This window comes from Hesperophylax consimilis, chromosome 18, assembly GCF_061612785.1.
Source record: "Hesperophylax consimilis isolate HC1 chromosome 18, BYU_Hcon_1.0, whole genome shotgun sequence".
Lineage (NCBI taxonomy): Eukaryota > Metazoa > Arthropoda > Insecta > Trichoptera > Limnephilidae > Hesperophylax > Hesperophylax consimilis.
This window is the reverse complement of record NC_142853.1, coordinates 27,590,660-27,610,452: the sequence shown is the minus strand read 5'-3', so window position 1 is coordinate 27,610,452 and position 19,793 is coordinate 27,590,660. Positions and strand designations below refer to the sequence as shown.

General features: G+C 33.0%; 3 protein-coding genes across 3 annotated transcripts in view; 2 read left to right on the top strand and 1 right to left on the bottom strand.

Annotated features, from left to right (window-relative positions):
- Positions 1–19,793, bottom strand: part of eag (potassium voltage-gated channel protein ether a go-go) — a 356,292-nt gene that overhangs the window by 175,502 nt on the left and 160,997 nt on the right. The window lies entirely within an intron of this gene.
- On the top strand, positions 8,132–12,263 carry LOC149415606 (uncharacterized). The gene is made up of 3 exons (XM_089642485.1): positions 8,132–8,291; positions 10,997–11,120; positions 12,124–12,263. Exons 1-3 carry the CDS (start codon positions 8,189–8,191, stop codon positions 12,224–12,226), a joined length of 330 nt encoding a protein of 109 aa, XP_089498611.1. The 5' UTR covers positions 8,132–8,188; the 3' UTR covers positions 12,227–12,263.
- On the top strand, positions 15,246–17,152 carry LOC149415605 (uncharacterized). The gene is made up of 3 exons (XM_089642613.1): positions 15,246–15,372; positions 16,062–16,185; positions 17,014–17,152. The coding sequence occupies exons 1-3, from the start codon at positions 15,279–15,281 to the stop codon at positions 17,111–17,113; spliced, it is 318 nt and encodes a 105-aa protein (XP_089498739.1). The 5' UTR covers positions 15,246–15,278; the 3' UTR covers positions 17,114–17,152.

Below are 19,793 nucleotides of genomic sequence, written 5' to 3'. Positions count from 1 at the left end.
TTAATCTTACTCATTACGCTTACATCAGCCTTGCACTCTTTGCGGATCTCCACATTCCTCACACGATCAAACATGGTTTTACCACACATACGCCTCAGGGATCTCATTTCAACAGCATTTAATCTACTTTCATCCTTTCTTTGCCAGTTCCATGCCTCACTTCCATACATCAAGGTAGGTACCAGCACTCCGTTGTGGACTGCTAACTTCGCTTCTTTGGACAATTTTTTGTTAGCGCCTACGGCGTTTAGTCCTCCATTAACGGAATTACCTGCATTTACCCTTCTTTCGATATCTCTGTCAGCCTTCCCATCTCTCGTAAACATACTTCCTAAATACACAAACTCATCCACCTGCTCCAAGTATTCCCCATTCACAATTATATTGCACACTGTTTTCGTACTCTCTCTTTCAAACACCATTACTTTAGACTTACTTACATTCATCATTAACTCATTCTTCATGCATACTTCGTTCATCCTAGACACGAGAGACTGTAGATCATCTATACTATTAGCAATCAGCACCGCATCATCAGCATACAACAGGCAACATACTTTAAAATTATTCAAATTCGCGCCCAATCCCACCTCTTTCAATTCTTGCATACAATTATCCATGTATAGATTGAATAACCACGGTGACATTACGCAGCCTTGTTTAACACCTTTTGTGATATCAAACCACCCCGTAAAACCACCGTTTACCCTAACACATGCAACGCTTCCCTCATACAGAGACGCAATTGCCTGAATCAGATTCGTATTCACTCCATACTTGGACAACACCTTCCATAGCTTTTTCCTGTCGACTCGGTCGTATGCTTTTTGTAAATCTACAAAGGCACAGAAAAGTTTCTGGTTTTTTGCCAGAAACTGAATTAAATTTGTAAGCGCTCTCAGGTGATGTTTCCATGATAAGAGTGTAGAAAAATAAACCAAGCGATATAATTATTTTTCACTGCATACCAGACATACTGAACCATTAATACATTTTTACTGACACATGATATTCTGATGTAGATAGGTTTTACAAAAAGTTGACAACCTCATCAGTTATTTCGACGTAAAATATTGTCAATTCTTTTATTTTTTCATGCGCTTGTCATGAACTACATACCTTTGTTACAAGGGTTCACAAAAACCTTTTATAGAAATAAAAATAAAAAGCTTCATATTAATTTTTCATTCTTTATTTTTTTTGTAACAAGGTTGCAAAGAGTCTGTTAAAAACAATTATTTCAAACAAAATCGTGTTATATTGACCATGGTGTTATTTATCAATAGTTTCATATAGTTTTATATCAATAGTTTTGCTGTAAATTATTTATTTTAAAATATTGAGGCTAAAAAATTACATGTGCTTGTAATTGTGTTAGAAAGGAAGGAGTGACTTTATCTTCGACTGAATTCATCTCTCTGTTCTAGACGCAATGTTTGAAAAACATGTGAAGGCCTCCGTGGATGAGTGGTTACAATCCTTGAAATCTTTTAGACCCGGAAATCATTGGTTCAAATCCCGGGGTGTGTATGTAAAGTTAATATGATTAAATATTTTGTGTTATTTGACAATTTATCAATGAAAAATAATATTATGTAGCATATTTGCGGCACGTTATTCGTCTCTGCCATAGGTCACCCCAAGTGGTTCGCTATGTTTGGTTACTTAGCAGGGGTGCCCGGGTTCATGGGGTGAGGTTAGTAAGGGTCTTGGCGACAGATGCATCTACCCACCTACTGCGTGGCAGGCCGAATCGGGAGAGACTGGTTGAGGGAGGCCTTATTACCTCTCCATCAGGACTCTCAGAACATCTCCTTGCACCGCAATGGGATAGATGGATTCATAGACCTGTCACTCCTGGACACACAGTCCCCCAGATTCCTACCCAACCCTCATACCTTTTTCCTTTACAGAACTTCCTCCATTTCCTTTTTTAAAAATACCCTTCACACATCAGCCGCAAAGATGACATAGGATTCTTTAAACCTCGCCTTGGCAAGAGACCACCATTCATAAGCGAACCGTTGTTTAAAATGGCTTCAGTCGTGTTTGGTGACCAGATCTGAATAGATATTTTCCCATCTCCCTCCTCCGCATCTCCTTTCCCTCCCCACTACCTTCAGTCTCACAACATACTCCGAATTGGGATGCCATAGTCTCATTGTTTCTGAACGGTTTTAAGCAGTTGAAACCCTTTTGGGTATTCACATTAAAAAATATACCTATCATGTATATTTTTCGCTTTAAAAATCCGAAATTTTTACTCAAATACTTTTTCTCCCCTTAGGGTACTTTGGTGCTGGTTTGCTTGCGTTTATTAATATCTACGTTTTCTTATAATTTCTCAGCACACAGAAATAATAGCTCAGAACTACTTTCTAAGTAATTTTTTATTCAATTAATTATTATTAATATTCTAAGTATTGCATGATTTTGGGACGTTTTCAAAGACGATAAAAATAAATCATCGTTCTAGCTCGTGCCATAAAGCTCCGTGTTTTCATTTCATTTAATTCTAACTTCTCACCTTCCTTAGCGAGCAAGTTTCCCTGCCATGCGCACAATAATGACTGTGTCGTAACTCTGAGCCTCCGTTTCAAATAAAACCAGACATGAAAAGTGCCCACCTAGTTTTGTTCGCCCTGCGAAGGTAAGGGGAGGTTGTGTACAAACAAAGGGAGGGAAGCAGCCGAGGGTGGGGCGGTATTTACTAAGTTATACTTTACCAAGTTACAGTATGAAAGGGATGATTGATGAGGTGCAAAAGGAAAGCTCTCGCATATTAAAATTGTTCCAAAAATTACAACTTCGACATGTAACAACCCTTGCAACACTTCGACAATATTAAAGTACAACTTTTATTAAAGCCTGGTTATCTAAAAAGGTTTTTTTAAGTTTTCTTTTATAAAACTTTGTGTTCTTTTTTGTAGGACTCAATTAGGAGCATTGAGTTTTTATCTAAGACTTGTCTACAAACGTTGTTGATAGTTTTGAGTGTCAATATGATTGATGGGTATAAAAGTTTCAATCCGATAATTTGCTTTCAATTCAAAAATGTTTTCACTTTACTTTTATAGAATAAGATTTGACCATAATGCTAATCTATAAAAGTAATACGTTTTATTTTGATGTCGTAAATCTTCTTATTTTGATACACAACAATAATGTATCATGTTATTGAAGCACTCTTTTCTAATTTTTACTATAAACCTTCTACAAATACAATGCCTTATAAACTCAAACAGCCTTACTAAAAAAACAAGGTTTAAATATATAGAGCCCCCTGGGTGGGGTGGTTATTGTAAAAAATTGCAGTGTTACAAATTATTATATTATTTCAAAACTAAATTAGATTTTGAGATAATTATTAAATATTTTCAGTTTCATAGGGGTTTTAAAATAAATAAATTGACATAATTCCTAGTAAACTATCAGTAAAATATGTTATGGCGATGTCAGAACTAATACTAATTTAATTTTAAAATTTATAGCCAGTGTTTGTGGAAAGGTATGAACTCGCCTGTCCTACATAAACATATTTAATGTTTTTACATCAAAAAAGTTAAACACACAAACTTGAAAGTATTTTAAAAAGGCGAAATTTTTTTTTAAATTTCTTCACTTACAAAAAAACTCCACAGATTTTTAGATTCGCCTCTATATTTTAATTAATTTCAGGTCAATTTATGTCGCCAAGGACCAGAAATCGTTTGGAAGGTGTTTGCTGTACCTCCAGAAAAGTGTATTTGGAAGCAAATTGAAAATGAAAGTATAAAACTGTAAAAACAATATTCATCAAAGTATCCGATTTCAAAGAAAAGGGGCGAATACCACGAACATGTTTTGAAAAATAATACAAAATATTTTTGTTGTGTGTTTTTGGGGTGTTATGCCGTGTTGCGCTAATTCCTTCTTTAGCCGACGTTTCGGACAGCGTTGCAGTGTCCATCATCAGGGCAGATCCGGTAGATCCGAAGATCCGAAGAGAAGAAGGAGTTAGCGCAACACGGCATAACACCCCAAAAACAAACAACAAAAATGCTTTTGGCCGTGAAAATCTAAAAACTTACCAATACAAAATATGTATAATATGGTTACTTCACCCTACTAGAAGAAGATCTATTAGCTGTAAGTTTCAGTTGTAAGTCACTAGTTATTAATCTTCCTTGTAAGCCACTAGTAATAAATCTGAAGTCTATATAGTCTGAACTCTTGACACATCAGTTCCAATTTTGAAAATAAAATTAAAAATTATTTTATGTTAAAATATTACGTTGTAGGTAGGTTCATTATCGCTTGTCTGAATTATTGATACAATTCATTGAACCAGGGTTACAATCACTCAGAGAGACAGATCAAAATGAGTATATTTGATGATATTAATCAAATTATTAATTACGTACCCACTCCTTCTGCTGTGTGTAAGCTATCTAAGATATCTCAGTTATTTTCAGTAAGATATCTAAGATATCTCGGTTATTTTCATTAAGGTGTGTAAGATATCTAAGACATCTCAGTTATTTTAATTAAGGTGTGTAAGATGTCTAATATATCTCAGTTATTTTCATTAAGATGTGTAAGATATCTAAGATATCTCAGTTATGTTTTTCTGTTTATTTATGTTTTTTTTTCTGTATGTAACATGAATTTTATGTGGAAAGTTCACTGGTTAATGCAAAAATGATAAATGTAATTACTTAAATAAAACTGTTTTATCCCCAATAAACTAAAATAAAAAGATATACGAACGATCAAATTAAAAAATCCCCAACACAGCAAAAACAATTTTCTCACGCGTTTATTTATAACTCAATCGTGTATCAATATAAACATAATTAAGCATCCACCCTTGGGGTTTGAGTTTGCGACCACTGTAATGATCAATACCGTACCGCGGCCCGGTAACACGAGCCGAGCTGTACCGTACATTCTACTTCCATCCCAGACATTTCCTTTGTTTTCCCACAGAGGTTCCATTTCCCCATTTTCTTTGTAATCTTAGACCATTTTATTTCGCATTTCTTGAATGGAGCAGATACAGACATTGCATGTTCATACATTATGTACAAAGTACTAACATGCCGTCCCAGATAGCAGCCAGCCAGCAGCATTCCGCCCTGCGCTCTGAACTTACCATACCGTAAAGGAATGCTTTCTTTTTGCCAATGCGTCACATGAAATACAGCATAGTGCATACACGGAGAAACTTGGTATAAAATATTGCTAATTTACTAATAATCTCTTCAAATTACTCGTATTCTTTGTATTTAACGAATGAATTGACAGATTTCCTAATAAACAATCGGTAAAACAGAGAATGTGTTATGTCGATGTCGGAACACGTGTTCATAAAAATATTTTTGCATTTCGTCATTGTATATTATCTGGACAAACGCAGGTGCATAAATAAGTGTTCTGATAGATTGTGAATGTACTAAAAGATTCTTAGGAAACGGCATACTATCTCGTTTTTAAAATGATTTTATTAAATCAGCAATACTCATTTTTATCCGTGTGAGTTTTTGCAAAGTTTTTTTAAATATATAAATAAAAATTCCTAATACCTACAAACGTGTTTATAACAAGTTTTAAACTAGTAGTTATATCTAATTTTCTCTTATTTGATGTACTGTAGTATATACGTATGAGCATCATAAATTATTTTACGTAACATTTGTTTTAATTTCAAGATGTTTACAATTTGTCCAAAGAAACGTCACTATCTCAATTTTTCAAACTTTCTTCGGGTCCCATAATATTGAAAAAATGCTAATAACAAAGTTCAAATGAGCACGGGTATTTTACATTTGAAAAAATAGTCGTTACGGAACCATTAAAGCGACAATCATATTTAAACGCAAATGGAATGTAAAAATAAAGAGACGAAATTCAAAACGATCGATTTTAAACAGGACTTCGCTATGCTCAGTCAAATGTCATTTAGAAATAACTAACTGAACATATCAAAAAATTATTGCAAGCAGAGAGGACACGTCCCTACATCTCTAAACTGCAATATTTATCAATCTGATTTGCGTGCAATAGTCGCAAATGCTGGAAACTCCGGTTTTCTCTCACAACTCTTTAAAGAAAACTACGGGGTAAACAAAACACTTTTAACTTTATTGAGACAAATACAATTAGCTCTGATGCCTTCTTTAGCAGGCGGTACGAATTATTCTTGACCCCGACCTTAATGTTGCAACAGTATTTAGTATAGACTCAATCCCTGCATTATCGACAGCTATCTGCCATCTATGGGAATTTTCTTAAACTACTATCTAGTGCCATCTATGAGAAACCTCTTAAACTACTATCTAGTGCCATCTATGAGGAACCTCTTAAACTACTATCTAGTGCCATCTATGAGGAACCTCTTAAACTACTATCTCGGATACCACACAGTGGATCTATGGCATACTTAGGAAAGGGAGAGCTGAAAGAAGTCGGCAGGGACAGATATGAGCAATTGGACCGTTACGATTACCTGGCATATACGAATTGCATAATCCACCTTCATAAACCCTCCCATACGCATGTGCGGTGACTTAAGTCCACAGTGGAGTGCTGGCACCTACCCTGATAGGCAAATGAGGCAAGGAACTGGCAGAAAAATGATTAAAATAGACCGTTGCTGTAGAAATGAGATCCCTGAAGTATAAGTGTGATAAAACCATGTATGATCGTAAGAGAAATGTTGAAATTCGCACAGAATGAAAGTTCAATGTAAGCGTAGTGAGTAAGTTAAGAAAGGAACGCTTAGATCGTTTGGGCATGTGAACGAAAAATGATGAAGACATATCACGATAAAGTGAGTCAAATTCTTTAGTCAGGCCATTTCAAGAGTCAGAATAACATAAGAGTGCGTATGAGACTATGTAAGAACGTGAATGAAGCATGAAATGTGTGCCAAGATCGAGTTGTTTGGCCGCCCATCCAAGTATTTAATTCTCTTTATCGTGCCATGTTGTGTTTTTGGAATGTCCTTAACTCCTTCCTGGGTAAGTACCGAATGCCTATGTTTTCCGTTATTCTTGTACGAAGGCAAGTGAGTCTGAGAACTGAAAAAACTTTTTGCATTCTATTTTTAAATTCAGTTGGTATTTCAAACTGTCTCTCAAGTCTCCCAGCCATCTAATCAAATACATTTTCCTTATTACGCAATTCATAAATGATTTTACAATCATTGTAGAAAAAAAATATACTTTATCATATACATGTGCTTATTTTATCAATGACGCATAAAAAGAAAAAAACACGCAAAATTATAATTTAAACTAGATTAAAACAGACATCGTTAAAATACGCAATATTTTATAATCTTTCGGAAACGAGTAAGACAACAAACAAATACATTATTTCACATTATATTACTTTTAATAAACGAGGATTTTACATAAAAGAAACTTATTATAATAATTTCTAAGGATATAGGAACGGTTCTACAAGTAACTAGATTGTCCGGGCTTTGTTCAGAGTTTTTCGAAATCAGATGTACACAGTAATTTTACTCTTAGTTTAAACGTCAATGCGCAAAATTTTATAAAGAAAAAAGGGGTGTTTTTTCTAAATATATTGTAGCTGAAGTACATACTCAAAATATATTGTACCTGAAGTACATACTCAAAATATATTATACCTGGAGTACATGCTCAAAATATATTGTAGCTGAAGTACATATTCAAAATATATTGTAGCTGAAGTACATACTCAAAATATATTGTAGCTGAAGTACATACTCAAAATATATTTTACCTGAAGTACATACTCAAAATATATTGTACCTGAAGTACATACTCAAAAGTGACTAACTTACTGTACGAAGTAACTAAGTGACCTTCCTCCCGTTTAGAAGGATAACTCTGCAAAATGACACCAATGTCGGAATTAAAAAAGTAGATTTGTTTAAAAAACAACCCACAAACCACAAACCCAAACCGGAACACTCTTCTATCAAATTGTTAAAATAATTGCAAAAAAAATTAAGACTATATTTTTTAAATTAAAATATAAAAATAATGTCGCCATAATTTGGTCCCATTTATCAGCCGGGTTATCGGCTTCGTAGATACAAGTATTAATATATATTTGAAATTTCGGAATTAAATGCCAGTTAGTATTTTCGCGTTTCGATAAAAACATTTCAAATATTTATTTAGAGTATACCTATAAGAAAAAAATTATAAAAATGCATTTCAAGCTGCTTTTTGTCATCTTATCTGTTTGTTTCTATGGAAGTGTTACGTCACTGGTCAACAGAACAGAGACTGTGCCAAGAAGTTCCAAACCAGGTAAGAGAAAATAAAAATATACAGATATTCTCGGTTAAAACAATAAAAATGTACCATCTATTAATCTAATTCAATTCACAAGTCGTTTCTTCAAAGTATATGTTTTGGCTCTGTGCCTTCTAACAAAATTTCAAACATGTAATGTATGAAAAACCGTAATGAAGGGTTTCCTAAAATTATTATTTGTAAATTTTAAAATCGCAATATTTTTATTCATGCTGTTTTCATTGTTATTTATCAGTATCTAATACTCACAACAAAGTTTGTTTTACCACCGATCTCTTTATTTATTTATTTACGCCTCGAAGGCTTTTATATGTGTACATTGTTATAGGTAAGTCGTTCAGGATTACAATAATAAGTGTATAGTACATAACATAATAAACTGAGTACGAAAGATTTAAGCAGGTACAACACAAGTTATCATAGAGAGTTCTGTTGTACAAAAGAGTTCGATAATTGTAGGTATATAATAACAAGAGTACAAAATAAGTATTTAAGGTACTATGAAAGTAGTTACAGAGCAATGTATAGTAACTTTGTTGATATTTATAAAAATAAACACAAAAAGCTGTTTTTTGTAAAGCATGTTTGTATTTTACAAACCTTGTGGTAATATGATAACGTAATTGAAGAAAGTTTGTTATCATAATTACAAAAATGAACAAGTTTGTTGAAAAACTTTAACCGCGATCGCCTTAGAATGATTTTTTTTTACAAAATACAATTCGCGTTTGTTTATCTTTGTACCTACATCATGAGCTTCGTTCAGACTCCGGAATGAGCACTGAGCAATTCAAGGGCGAAAACAAGTATCACGCAATAGTTAAACATCAAGTGCGAACAATTATCACGCAATAGTTTAATATCAAGTGCGAACAAGATTCACGCAATATTTGAACATCAAGTGCGAACAAGTATCACGCAATAGTTAAAAATTAATGGAACGGCAACAATATATTATTATAGTCACATATGGTTTACTTATTATTTCAAATTATTCTTATTTATTAAAACATCTTAAAATGTTTTAGTTAATTTAAAAAATATATATATTTTTGGAGGATCCCATACAAGTTAGGAGGCTGATTTGATTCAGTGTTCTGGCCTTGTGATCTAGGAGGTTTTGGTTTCATACAATTTATTTATATTTTTTTCTTTCACATATTTAAGCATATTATTTTTCAATTCACCAAAAACAATGTATTTATAAAAAAGTTCTGCTGAGTAATTAATATCACGCGTGACAGTCGTTTCACCTTCAGAAGGCATTATCAAACTTTATGATAAACAGTTACTATCGGTATGCCCAAATACATTCAAACTGTCCTCTTAAAAAGGATTTGCCTCTACATCACTACAACAATATTTTATGTTTTTCAACGGCAGCAAAAAATATTGTAAATTCTACTGTGGGTTTGTATTTCTATATTTATCTTTGTTTATTGTTATTTTTCTTCCAGTTTTCGTTAATTTCTGCTTCAGTTTGTATATTTTATTTATATTAATTACCTCTCTACTTTTATTTCAATACTCCATCGTGCACGTGGGTTTAACTTTTAAAATTTAAATTTCTCTTAACCTGTTGAAGGAAAGAGCATAAAACTGAAAACATTAGTGGAACCTAATGTTTTATTATCCCAAGCGGTGCTGATTTTGTTTTTCATACATTTTTCAAAGCATGAAGGTCAAACTGGCATCGCAAATTATTTTAATAAGTATCATATTGGGATGCTCGCATGTTCTCCAGAGACCCATCGGCGTTCCGCAGGTTAAAACAAGTAAAATTCTATTACCTCCCACATATCTTTTATAAATTTCTCCCGTCTTAAAACTAGTTTTATAACTCGAGGAGAGTGCTTCGAAACAATAAAAATAAACTATCTACATGTGATTCAATTAATGTACCTCCGTATTGTGTGTCAGTCCTGTTCTTTTGACAGATTTAATTCAAATTTTTCTTACCAATAACTTTTTAGGATCCTGTCGAAAATAAAGGCACCCGTCTCACTTCTTGCCAGTCCCCATCCCAACGGATTTAGGTAGTATTATAATAAATGCAATCCTTTATAAAATTCTCCCATGATTTATCAAGACCTTAAATCTCAACCCTTTTCCCTTCCCAATGCACTACTGTATTACATTTATTGAAAGCCGTCCGGTCCAAGATTTTGGTTGCTGCCTTCCCTCTACCCGTACATTTAATTAACACCCTGTGAAAAACAACTCTGTACCAGGTTGTCAATATAATGGGAAAGAAATTGTTATAAATTAGGGTCCTTTTAAATTAAACTCCGATATTTTTGAGATCAAACTGAATTATTTTAATCACAAATGAATATATACTTTCACATGATATGACTAGGCACTTTTTACTGTAAAATATTCTAGATTCAGGCCAGTTCCTGTGATTCTTTAGGAAAGGTGAAACCTTTGGATGTTTTTGAGCAAGACAGCTTTTTTAATGAAACCTAACTTTTTATATGAAAAAACCGTTGACAAATAAATTGACAATTCAAATTCAACAGGGCGCAATACAGGAATTGTCCTTGCCGACGCGATTTAATTACAAACAAATAGGAGAGGCGATAACCTTTCATAAATACTACAACCTAACCTTCACAGGTGGCACTAATGGTTTCTAATTGAGTAAAAAATAATACAAAAATATATTAAATCAAGTGTATTTTTATGTTTAATTACAGCACACTTCGGAGCTTGTTATGTGGACCGGTATAAGACGACTGTGAAGTTTGAACAGTGGTACAAAGTTCCCGGAGAATGCGCAATAATGACCTGTAATCAGTACCGCAAATTGACAATTGAGTCGTAAGTAACAAATATAAAATTCTTGTACAACAAAAACATTTTCTTCCCACATAATAAAAAATTTCCCCTGAAAAGCTTAATTTATCGTACGCTTTTGTATTCGAGCTTTTTTCAACATTATATTCACAAAGGTACGCCGCTCTCACTGCCAGGAATACACAGTTTTTTTAAACGTTTATCCTTGTTACGTTTTTGTAAACGGTTAAAGAGAATTAAATATTTATTTTTACTAACGATAACTTTCATGCTCGTTTTCGCCCACGTTCCCACGCCCAAGTTATAATATTTTATAATGTATACTTCTTCTTTCGTATGGTGGGGGGGTCAGAGGGGGACATCTAGGTCTGCGAGCCATTCTAGGGCCTCAAGCGTCGCCATGTGAACCTCATCAATCCCGCCGGGGAATGAACGGAGCGGGCAATCGTTGACCACATGTTCGGTGTTCTGCACCGCACCACATTTACACATCGCCGACTCTTTTACACAGGCCCCATCTGTGCATCATGTGGGCACAGCGGCTATGGGAGCACCTAAACCTATTGATGGCGGACCAGGTTTTGCGTGGCGATGAGAACCCAGGCTGTCTCTCGGTGGGGTCCTGTATGAGGTGGGCATTTCCCACGTTGGCCGTTTGCCACTCAAGTTTCCATGTATCTTCTGGGGTGAGAGGTAATCGGAGGAGCCTGTCTCCTATATGTATACTGAAATAAGTGTTATTATTAAACCAATAAGAGGTTAACTGATGAAGCCTATAGGGATGGTATGATGGGAGGGAGGATGGGGGGGGAATAGAAATAGGAGATGAATCTAGTCTGTGTTGAGTAATGTGTATGGTGTGAAGGTGTTTGAAAATGTGAGATGCTGTGTTATATTACTCGAATTCACTGTATGAAGCGTCAAAAAGTGTTTGAAGTGCAGTGAATGAAAGTTATATCGCATCCTACAGCACTTAATCGCATTTGAAGATTATTGCAGGAATAATCAAAACAATATCTTGTTTCAGGTGTGATAAACCGATTCCTGGCCGCCGTTGCAGAGTAATTCGCGGACCAGAAAATCGCCGTAAAGACTATCCCAATTGCTGCCCAAATGTGACGTGCTCATAATGTCATAGCAATAAAAAACCATATTTATGCTCTCTTATTTATTATATCCAAAAATGTACCTTACATCACCTCGAGGAAAACTTGAAGAAAGAATTTTCATTTTGGTAAATGGGTTTGATTACCGCCGCCCCGGGAACCATTCGTTGGATAACCAACACCTCTGCCATAGGTCACAATAAGGGGTTCGCTACGTTTGGTGACTTAGCACTTAGTTGAGGTTTGTCCGGAACTTTTTTTATGTGAATGCCGCACAAGAGTCCCAACGACCTAGAGCCAGTGAAACTATGGCAACTACAATTAGTAAAGGGGAGGGGAAGGCTGTGGGGATGAAGGAGAGTGGAGAAATACCTGACTATTCAGATCTGGTCAACAAACACACCTAGAGCCATTTTAAGCATCGTTTCAATTCTGAATGGTACTCTTACACTAGGGCGATACTGATGCCGCAAATATACTTCATTTATTTTTGAAAATTATAAATTGTGAAATATTGATTCGGATTTCTAGTCGAGAGTCTTACGAATCTCAAGAATGAAAATGGAAGATGAAAAGAAATAAAATAAAACAGCAGTTAACATAATGGTTAAGATAATAATAACACTTGACGCAACATGATTGAGATAATAATAATACTTGACACAACATGATTGTTAAAATAATAATAACACTCACATAAAATAATGGTCAAGATAATAATAACACTTACCATATAACACATAACATAATGGTTAAGAAACATATCCCAGTATCTCCCAACATTTTTAAAGAAGTTGAAAAATATAAATATTTAACTATGTACACATATGATGTGTTATTAAGGCCTATAAGTAAAAAAAAAACTGATTCACATTATTTGAAACGCATGTAATATATGTAAATCTATTTAACTTCGCAGAAATTAATTAACCCCATTATTTTGATTGTGTAATTCGCTTTTGCGTAATGATTTTTTTGAATTTTATTGAGCATTTTGAATCTTCAAATTTCCAATAATTTTTATGCCATTCAGTATCAAATAGTATTTATTTTTAATACCGGGGTTATCGCTTTTCGCGTTTTATGTTCAGTTTATCTCTGAGATCCAAGTACACAGTTGCAAACAAATTAATGCAAATAAATTAATCAATTTATTTCAAACCAAATTCAAAAGAATGCTTCTCAAGTGTTTTTGATTTTGGTTTTTTAGTGATATTCTTCGACAATTTCCTCTTTTATCAGAGTCCAAAAAGAAATCCAAGGAATAATTATCTGTAGATAAAATAAGCTCACTAAATAAGTGCTAATAAATCCCATGTACAAAGTTTTCGAATAAAAAATGCAATCATAATAAATGAATATAACAATAAAATAATTGTTATATATATACGAGTATATATGAAAATCAGGATTGTGAAATTTGTCACGTAATGTTAAAATATTTGTCCAGCAATTTTTAAATTCATCACGTAATTTTGAAAATTTTCACGTAATTTTGAAATTTGTCACGTACTTGATAATAAAATAAATATATTTGAAAGTGATGAAATGACAAGTTAGAATAATATTGAAATACATTGTTTCCTTGCCAATCGAATAAAATATTTTAGTATAGCATACCTAGGAGCATTTTTAAGGGATCGAGTGCGGTGAGCCTGGCAAATCCTCTAAGGATTTGTCGGCACACTAGAGAATAATAACTGAACACCATTTAAAACACAAAATAGTTTACATTTATTCAAAAAAATTCCGTCTCGTCGTTGTGTGTTATATTAATATTTTTCGCTAACCGCTGTAATTCTAGAACCGCCGAAAGCAATAATTAAACCATCAACCTCCATCCGTAGAATGAGCCTACGTATTCGTCCATTACCGCTTTCGTAGACTAACAATACAAACACGGCATTCTTGGCGCAATGGTCAACCCATTTAAAAGAGGCAAATCCTGTAAAAATGAAAAAATATTATGAATGATATTTGTTTATAAATATAAATAAGTTTAAATTTCTTAATATAAGGCTGACATCGCCCATCGTCTTGTCGCCGGAAATCTATTTAAACGTACCTACTTGTTTTACATAAATTATTCAAGTAATTATGATTAATAATGCCTACAGTGCAATAAATACAATAATAAAATTTGTATCACAGTAGATAAAATATGATATAACAAAATTAAATAAAACAAACAGAAGATATTTATTATGTATTGATAATTATTTTTGCTGTTGTTTTTATTTTTATTATTAGTTTTCCTGTTATTTTAATTACGTTACCCCTACTTATTTTATTTTGTCAGGTGTTTAAATACTTTAAAATAAATCTACTTATCGCTGTCTTAATCCATTATCCACAATTAGTGGAATTATTTCTTGAGGATATTAGTAAAACTAAAAATATAAGCTAGGTCCAAAAATTACAAAAAAGTTAATCCATAAATACAACAATGCACACAGATGAAACATTCAATTAACGTACAAGTCTCTCAATTTATAATATTTGTTAGGGGAATATTATGGTTTAATGTTCTAAGTCAACATTTTGCATTGTCTGATTCCTTGTTCAAGAAAACAGTTAAAAATACAATATTCACTCAAAATGATTAGTTGCTCCGAAATGTACCAATAGGCTGTGCCACCCGTACAATTCGGAGCGGCGCACAGTGGGCTGAAAATCGCCTTTCATAGACATAGTGACTTGAATTTTCAAGGGTATTTTTTTTGGCTAGAAATGGATTCTGCTGATCATTACTATGCTAACAGTAAACCACCTCACCAGGTGGTTTATAAAAAAATGTTATAATCTTGGTTGGTAAAAAATAAATAAATTAACTGAAAAACCCAGAATAATCCATAAAACGGTTTAGTGAAAACCCGGTAATGATTTATAATATTGCAATGATCGCAATACAAACATATACATTGGTTTTAAAACAAATTTATAGGGTTAATGTTTCGCAGTGGAAAGGGGTTATCGCTCGAATGTTGATAGTATTTTTATATAAATATATCAGATATCACAATTTCTTTTCAGTTAAGATCCACAAGTTCTGAGTTACTTACTAATTACACTAAAAATGCATTTGAAGATTGTGTTTTTGGTTATCTCCGTGATATTCTTCCAGAGTATCATTGCTTCAGAGCCTCGCGAATTTATTCCAAGAAATGCAGGTAATTATAACAATAACAAATTAACTGTTATAAAATAATAAATCAATGTTTGCTATTAAAATTGCCAATATTTCTAAACTTAAGTGCGTGGGAAGCTTTTCAAAATCGTGGCATCATTAAATGATTAACCAAACAAGTGTTCCAAGATATTTTTGTTATGTTAGCTCTACTTAAAATGTCTTCTAATGAAGAATCCTTTTTCGTATATGATATCATTGTGGAATATGGCTAATTAAGTACTTTAGATTACGGTGGGAAAACATGTTAGAACGGGACAATAATTCAAGTTTCGACGTTCATTTTCGTGAAAGTCCTATTCAAGTTCTATTATTAGATCATTATAGGTTAGCTTCTTGTCAAACTGAAGTAATAACAGAACTTGAAAAAAATCTCTAACAGAACTTGAAAATTAACTTTGATATTTGAAGTTAATGTTTGTGCCTGAACTTCACAAAACAAAATAAAACATACATTTTGGCTATGTTTTTTTTTTACATAAATCAAAGCAGGCGGCTAGTTTTAAGCGGGTATTTCAACCTTATCGCGTGATTTCGTCCAATTCTTGAATTCTTCGCGTCGAATTACATCTCCTTAAGTGTAAGAACAAAGAGGGGGGGGGGGGATACTCATACTGAGAAATATTTTTAGAGATTTAAAATAAAGTAATAGTGATTATGTTTCATCAATAGATTACCCCAACCAATGTTACGTGAGGCGGTACGGCGTGGCCATGAATTACGGTGTCACACATCAGGTACCAGGAAAATGCGCGGAGATGGTGTGCAACAAAAAAAGGGAATTGACTATTACCGAGTAAGCTATTACCCCAATAATTTTATTAACATTATGGTAATATGATGCCATCATCAACTTTTAACATGTTGGCCGTAAGTACATTGTGTTAATGGGCGTACTTGACTTACTTTGACCAGTGATTCCTGTCATTATTTGGAGTAGAAAATATAAATGAAATTTTGGTCTCCGGTGAAATTTTGATTTTTTCTTTGCTCAACTTAAAACATTAAAAAAAAACAGCGGGTATTGGACATTTAGGGCGGGGATGAAGGGTGGGAAATACACTGGTTAAAGTAAGTCAAACACGTCCCTGAACTCCTGTATAATGGTTTTTAATCATAATAACAAAATGTATTTCATCATAATTATTTTTTTTTTAAATAATATAAATAAGGATATCTTAACTGGGATCTCCCCTGCCGAGGATTTCATTTATATACTATTCAAAGTTAGTAGTATGAATTAATAATTATAAATAAATTACATGGTTTATGTTTGTTCAATCGAGTGGTTTCGTTTTTAGTCTGTATTTAGTTTCATTATTCCGATCTCCCTATGTTTTGTATCCGGCTTTGAATATCATATTTAAATATTAACGCTCAGTTTAGGTGCAATAAAATAGGTGCTGTACCAAATAAATACATTCATTAGTTAAATCCTATTATGGCCAGATTTGTTTTTAAATTAGTAAGCATTTATTTTATTTGATCCCATTTTTTTAAATGACATATCTATAAGTCGCGAATTAATTTGCTTCATATCAATGATTTTGGCATAAAAATATCTAACAGTTAACACGTACTGTTTACTAATATGACATGTATACTTATTATTTACTGTTTTCAGGTGTGAAGTCATCAACGACCCGTATTGCAGGATATCACCCCAGCCACAAAACCGGGGAAAACCATTCCCGGATTGTTGTCCTCTTTACATGTGTGCTTAATATATTTTGTAATTTTTCCAACATTAAACACACGTCAAATATATATGAAATCTTTTATTAGGGTAGGTAGAAAGTGTGTGAAGATCCTTTAAAAATTAAGTTTATTAATTAATGGCACGAGCTCAGATCCTAACAATAATTGAAAACCTACAGCACAAACGCACACATAAGACGAGGAAAAGAAATGCTATAAGTCTCCCCTTCACAAAAAAAACCCAAGTCAAAAATCCTTGATGTGCGGAGCAGGAGGATATTGGGAGAAGGATTAAAAGGAAAATAAAATTAGAAGATAATATTTATAAAAATACACTTTAATTGCGTAAATATATGATTGATTCATATAAAAAAAAGTTTTTGAAAATAGAATATGTGTAACGATTGAATTAGGAAATAACTATTTAAAACCACAAATATATATTGAAAAGTACATTAAAAATATCGTATTCCGAGATAGAATAAAGGTAAGAAAATTACGTATCGTGCATAAAACCAGTAAGTACAAAGAATATAAAGGATGTACAAACAGGTAGAGTAGATCTCAACGAAGTAGGTAAAAAAATATGAAGGTACTTTGATTTACTGAAAACATTAAAGCGAGTATTTTTGTAAAAGTGAGTTGAAAATATCAAACCATCTTTAGCGATGTACAAATACGTACAATTTTATTTATTCAAACAATGGTAATTATTTACCTACCGTTTTAATACGCATTTATAAATATAACAAACATTTGATTCAACTTAATGACAATAAACAACAACTCTTGGCATTTACGTTTTTGAAAAATATTGATATTTAATATTATTTACGTAAATAATATTTTCGCACCATTTTGACAGAACACCGATATGAAGTTCGCGAATAATACGCGATTGATTTTAGGCAGTGTAGGCACTGCCAACTCAATAAAAAATATGAAACAAAATTAAAATTAGCCAACAGAACTATAATCTGGGATGTAATTATATGTATAATAAAACAATCATTTTGCTGGTATATATATTTATGTAATATAGGTATATTAAGGTAATTAATTATTCGGAATCGCCGGACACGGATTTTACGAAATATTTTAAACTTTCTGATTTGTGTACATTAATTACTACAAAAGGAATCTGACTGCATTTGGGATTTTTAAATTTTAGCATTTTAATTTTTAATCACGTACAATGTTAATTCACCTTCGTTGTATGGGATGACAGCCGGAATAATTTCTGATGATGACATTTTCTTTTGTTGGTATTCCTAATTAATTAATTACCTAAAATACAAGTGAAATTAAAAATGAATTTTTTCTTTTTTTTTTACTTCTGAATGAAACTACTAGCAAAACATGGAAGTTGTTGTATTTTCGTTAACAAGAAGGTAAAATAATATCAACATTCTTTTTGCGCATTGTTTTCTCACTTGAAACAAGCAGCAAGCTACCAATGTATTGTAAGTTTTTATTCCATAGCATATACAAACAGTGCTACACGGGGAACAAAACGGCTACCCTAGAGATTGGGAAGACTTACCTACTAAGTCCCAGGAAGTTGCCAAGAGCAGTGGTGTAGGGACTTCGACTAGGATTTCTACATGCTGACCCAAGCGGAGTAAGCTTATTAACTTATTATGAAGAAAGCAGCTAGTGGTTGAGTTGACAAATGCGTCGTGTTACCATCCAAGCGTCGCGGATTCATAACATCTGCTAGCTAAGTTCTCCGTCGTTGCACAAGCAACATCTTTAACTCAAATGATGGTAGTAGGAGTAAAATTTAAATATTTCAATCACGTTTTTTTTACTATAAAAAAATATTTAATATTTTTTTAATGCTTAAAAGCATAAAAATTAAATGCAAATATTTTGTTTAGTCTCTATGCTAAAATGTATAAATAGATAAAACGTATAACGGATGAAAAATTGGCCAGAATAAGTATACTAATATTCATTGTAGGGCTTCACTACGAACCTTGACGTTACCACTTCAAAAGCTGTGTTTTTTTCAAAGGGTAAAAAAAAACAAAATTGTTAATTTTTTATTTTTACGGAAATCTTTTAGTAAAAGTGGTAATCCGTGAAAAAACTTCCTCAAAGATGTAAATATTTTTTGATTTTTCGAAATTATTTATCTTAAGTTAGATCACATCATCGTGTTTGCTAAAAAAAAACATAAACAAACAAAACAACTGATATTTTTGGCAACATCGAAAAAGGGTTACAGCACATCAAAGTGAGCCTTCCCGTAGACATGAGTTTTTATTCGAAAATCATTAGAATCAAAAAAGTCTTGGTTGTAGTTTTCGGTGTTGCTTGAGTCGGTTTTTAGGTAGGCTCTCATATTTAGCTTTGCCAGTACTATTTGTAGTTAGGACAAAGCTTTTTTAAATAAAGAAAAACATTCCCGGGTTACGAATAACCTGACAATATTTGAAAATCTCCTATTACCACCACAGTAAGCGGAAAATATTGCTTGCCAAACCAGCTGAATAATCGAAGACACCACGCCTGGGTAGGACCCTACCGCGATGCCAACTCAGCCACTGACCGGTCTATTATATTGCATATCTGAATTATACAATAATTACTTTGTCCTTTGCATAAAAAAACCTTTTCTTGTAAACATAAGTTTATCTTATAGAAAATAATAATATTTAACAAGTCAAAATATGTCACCACTACATGAAGATGTAAGTATTT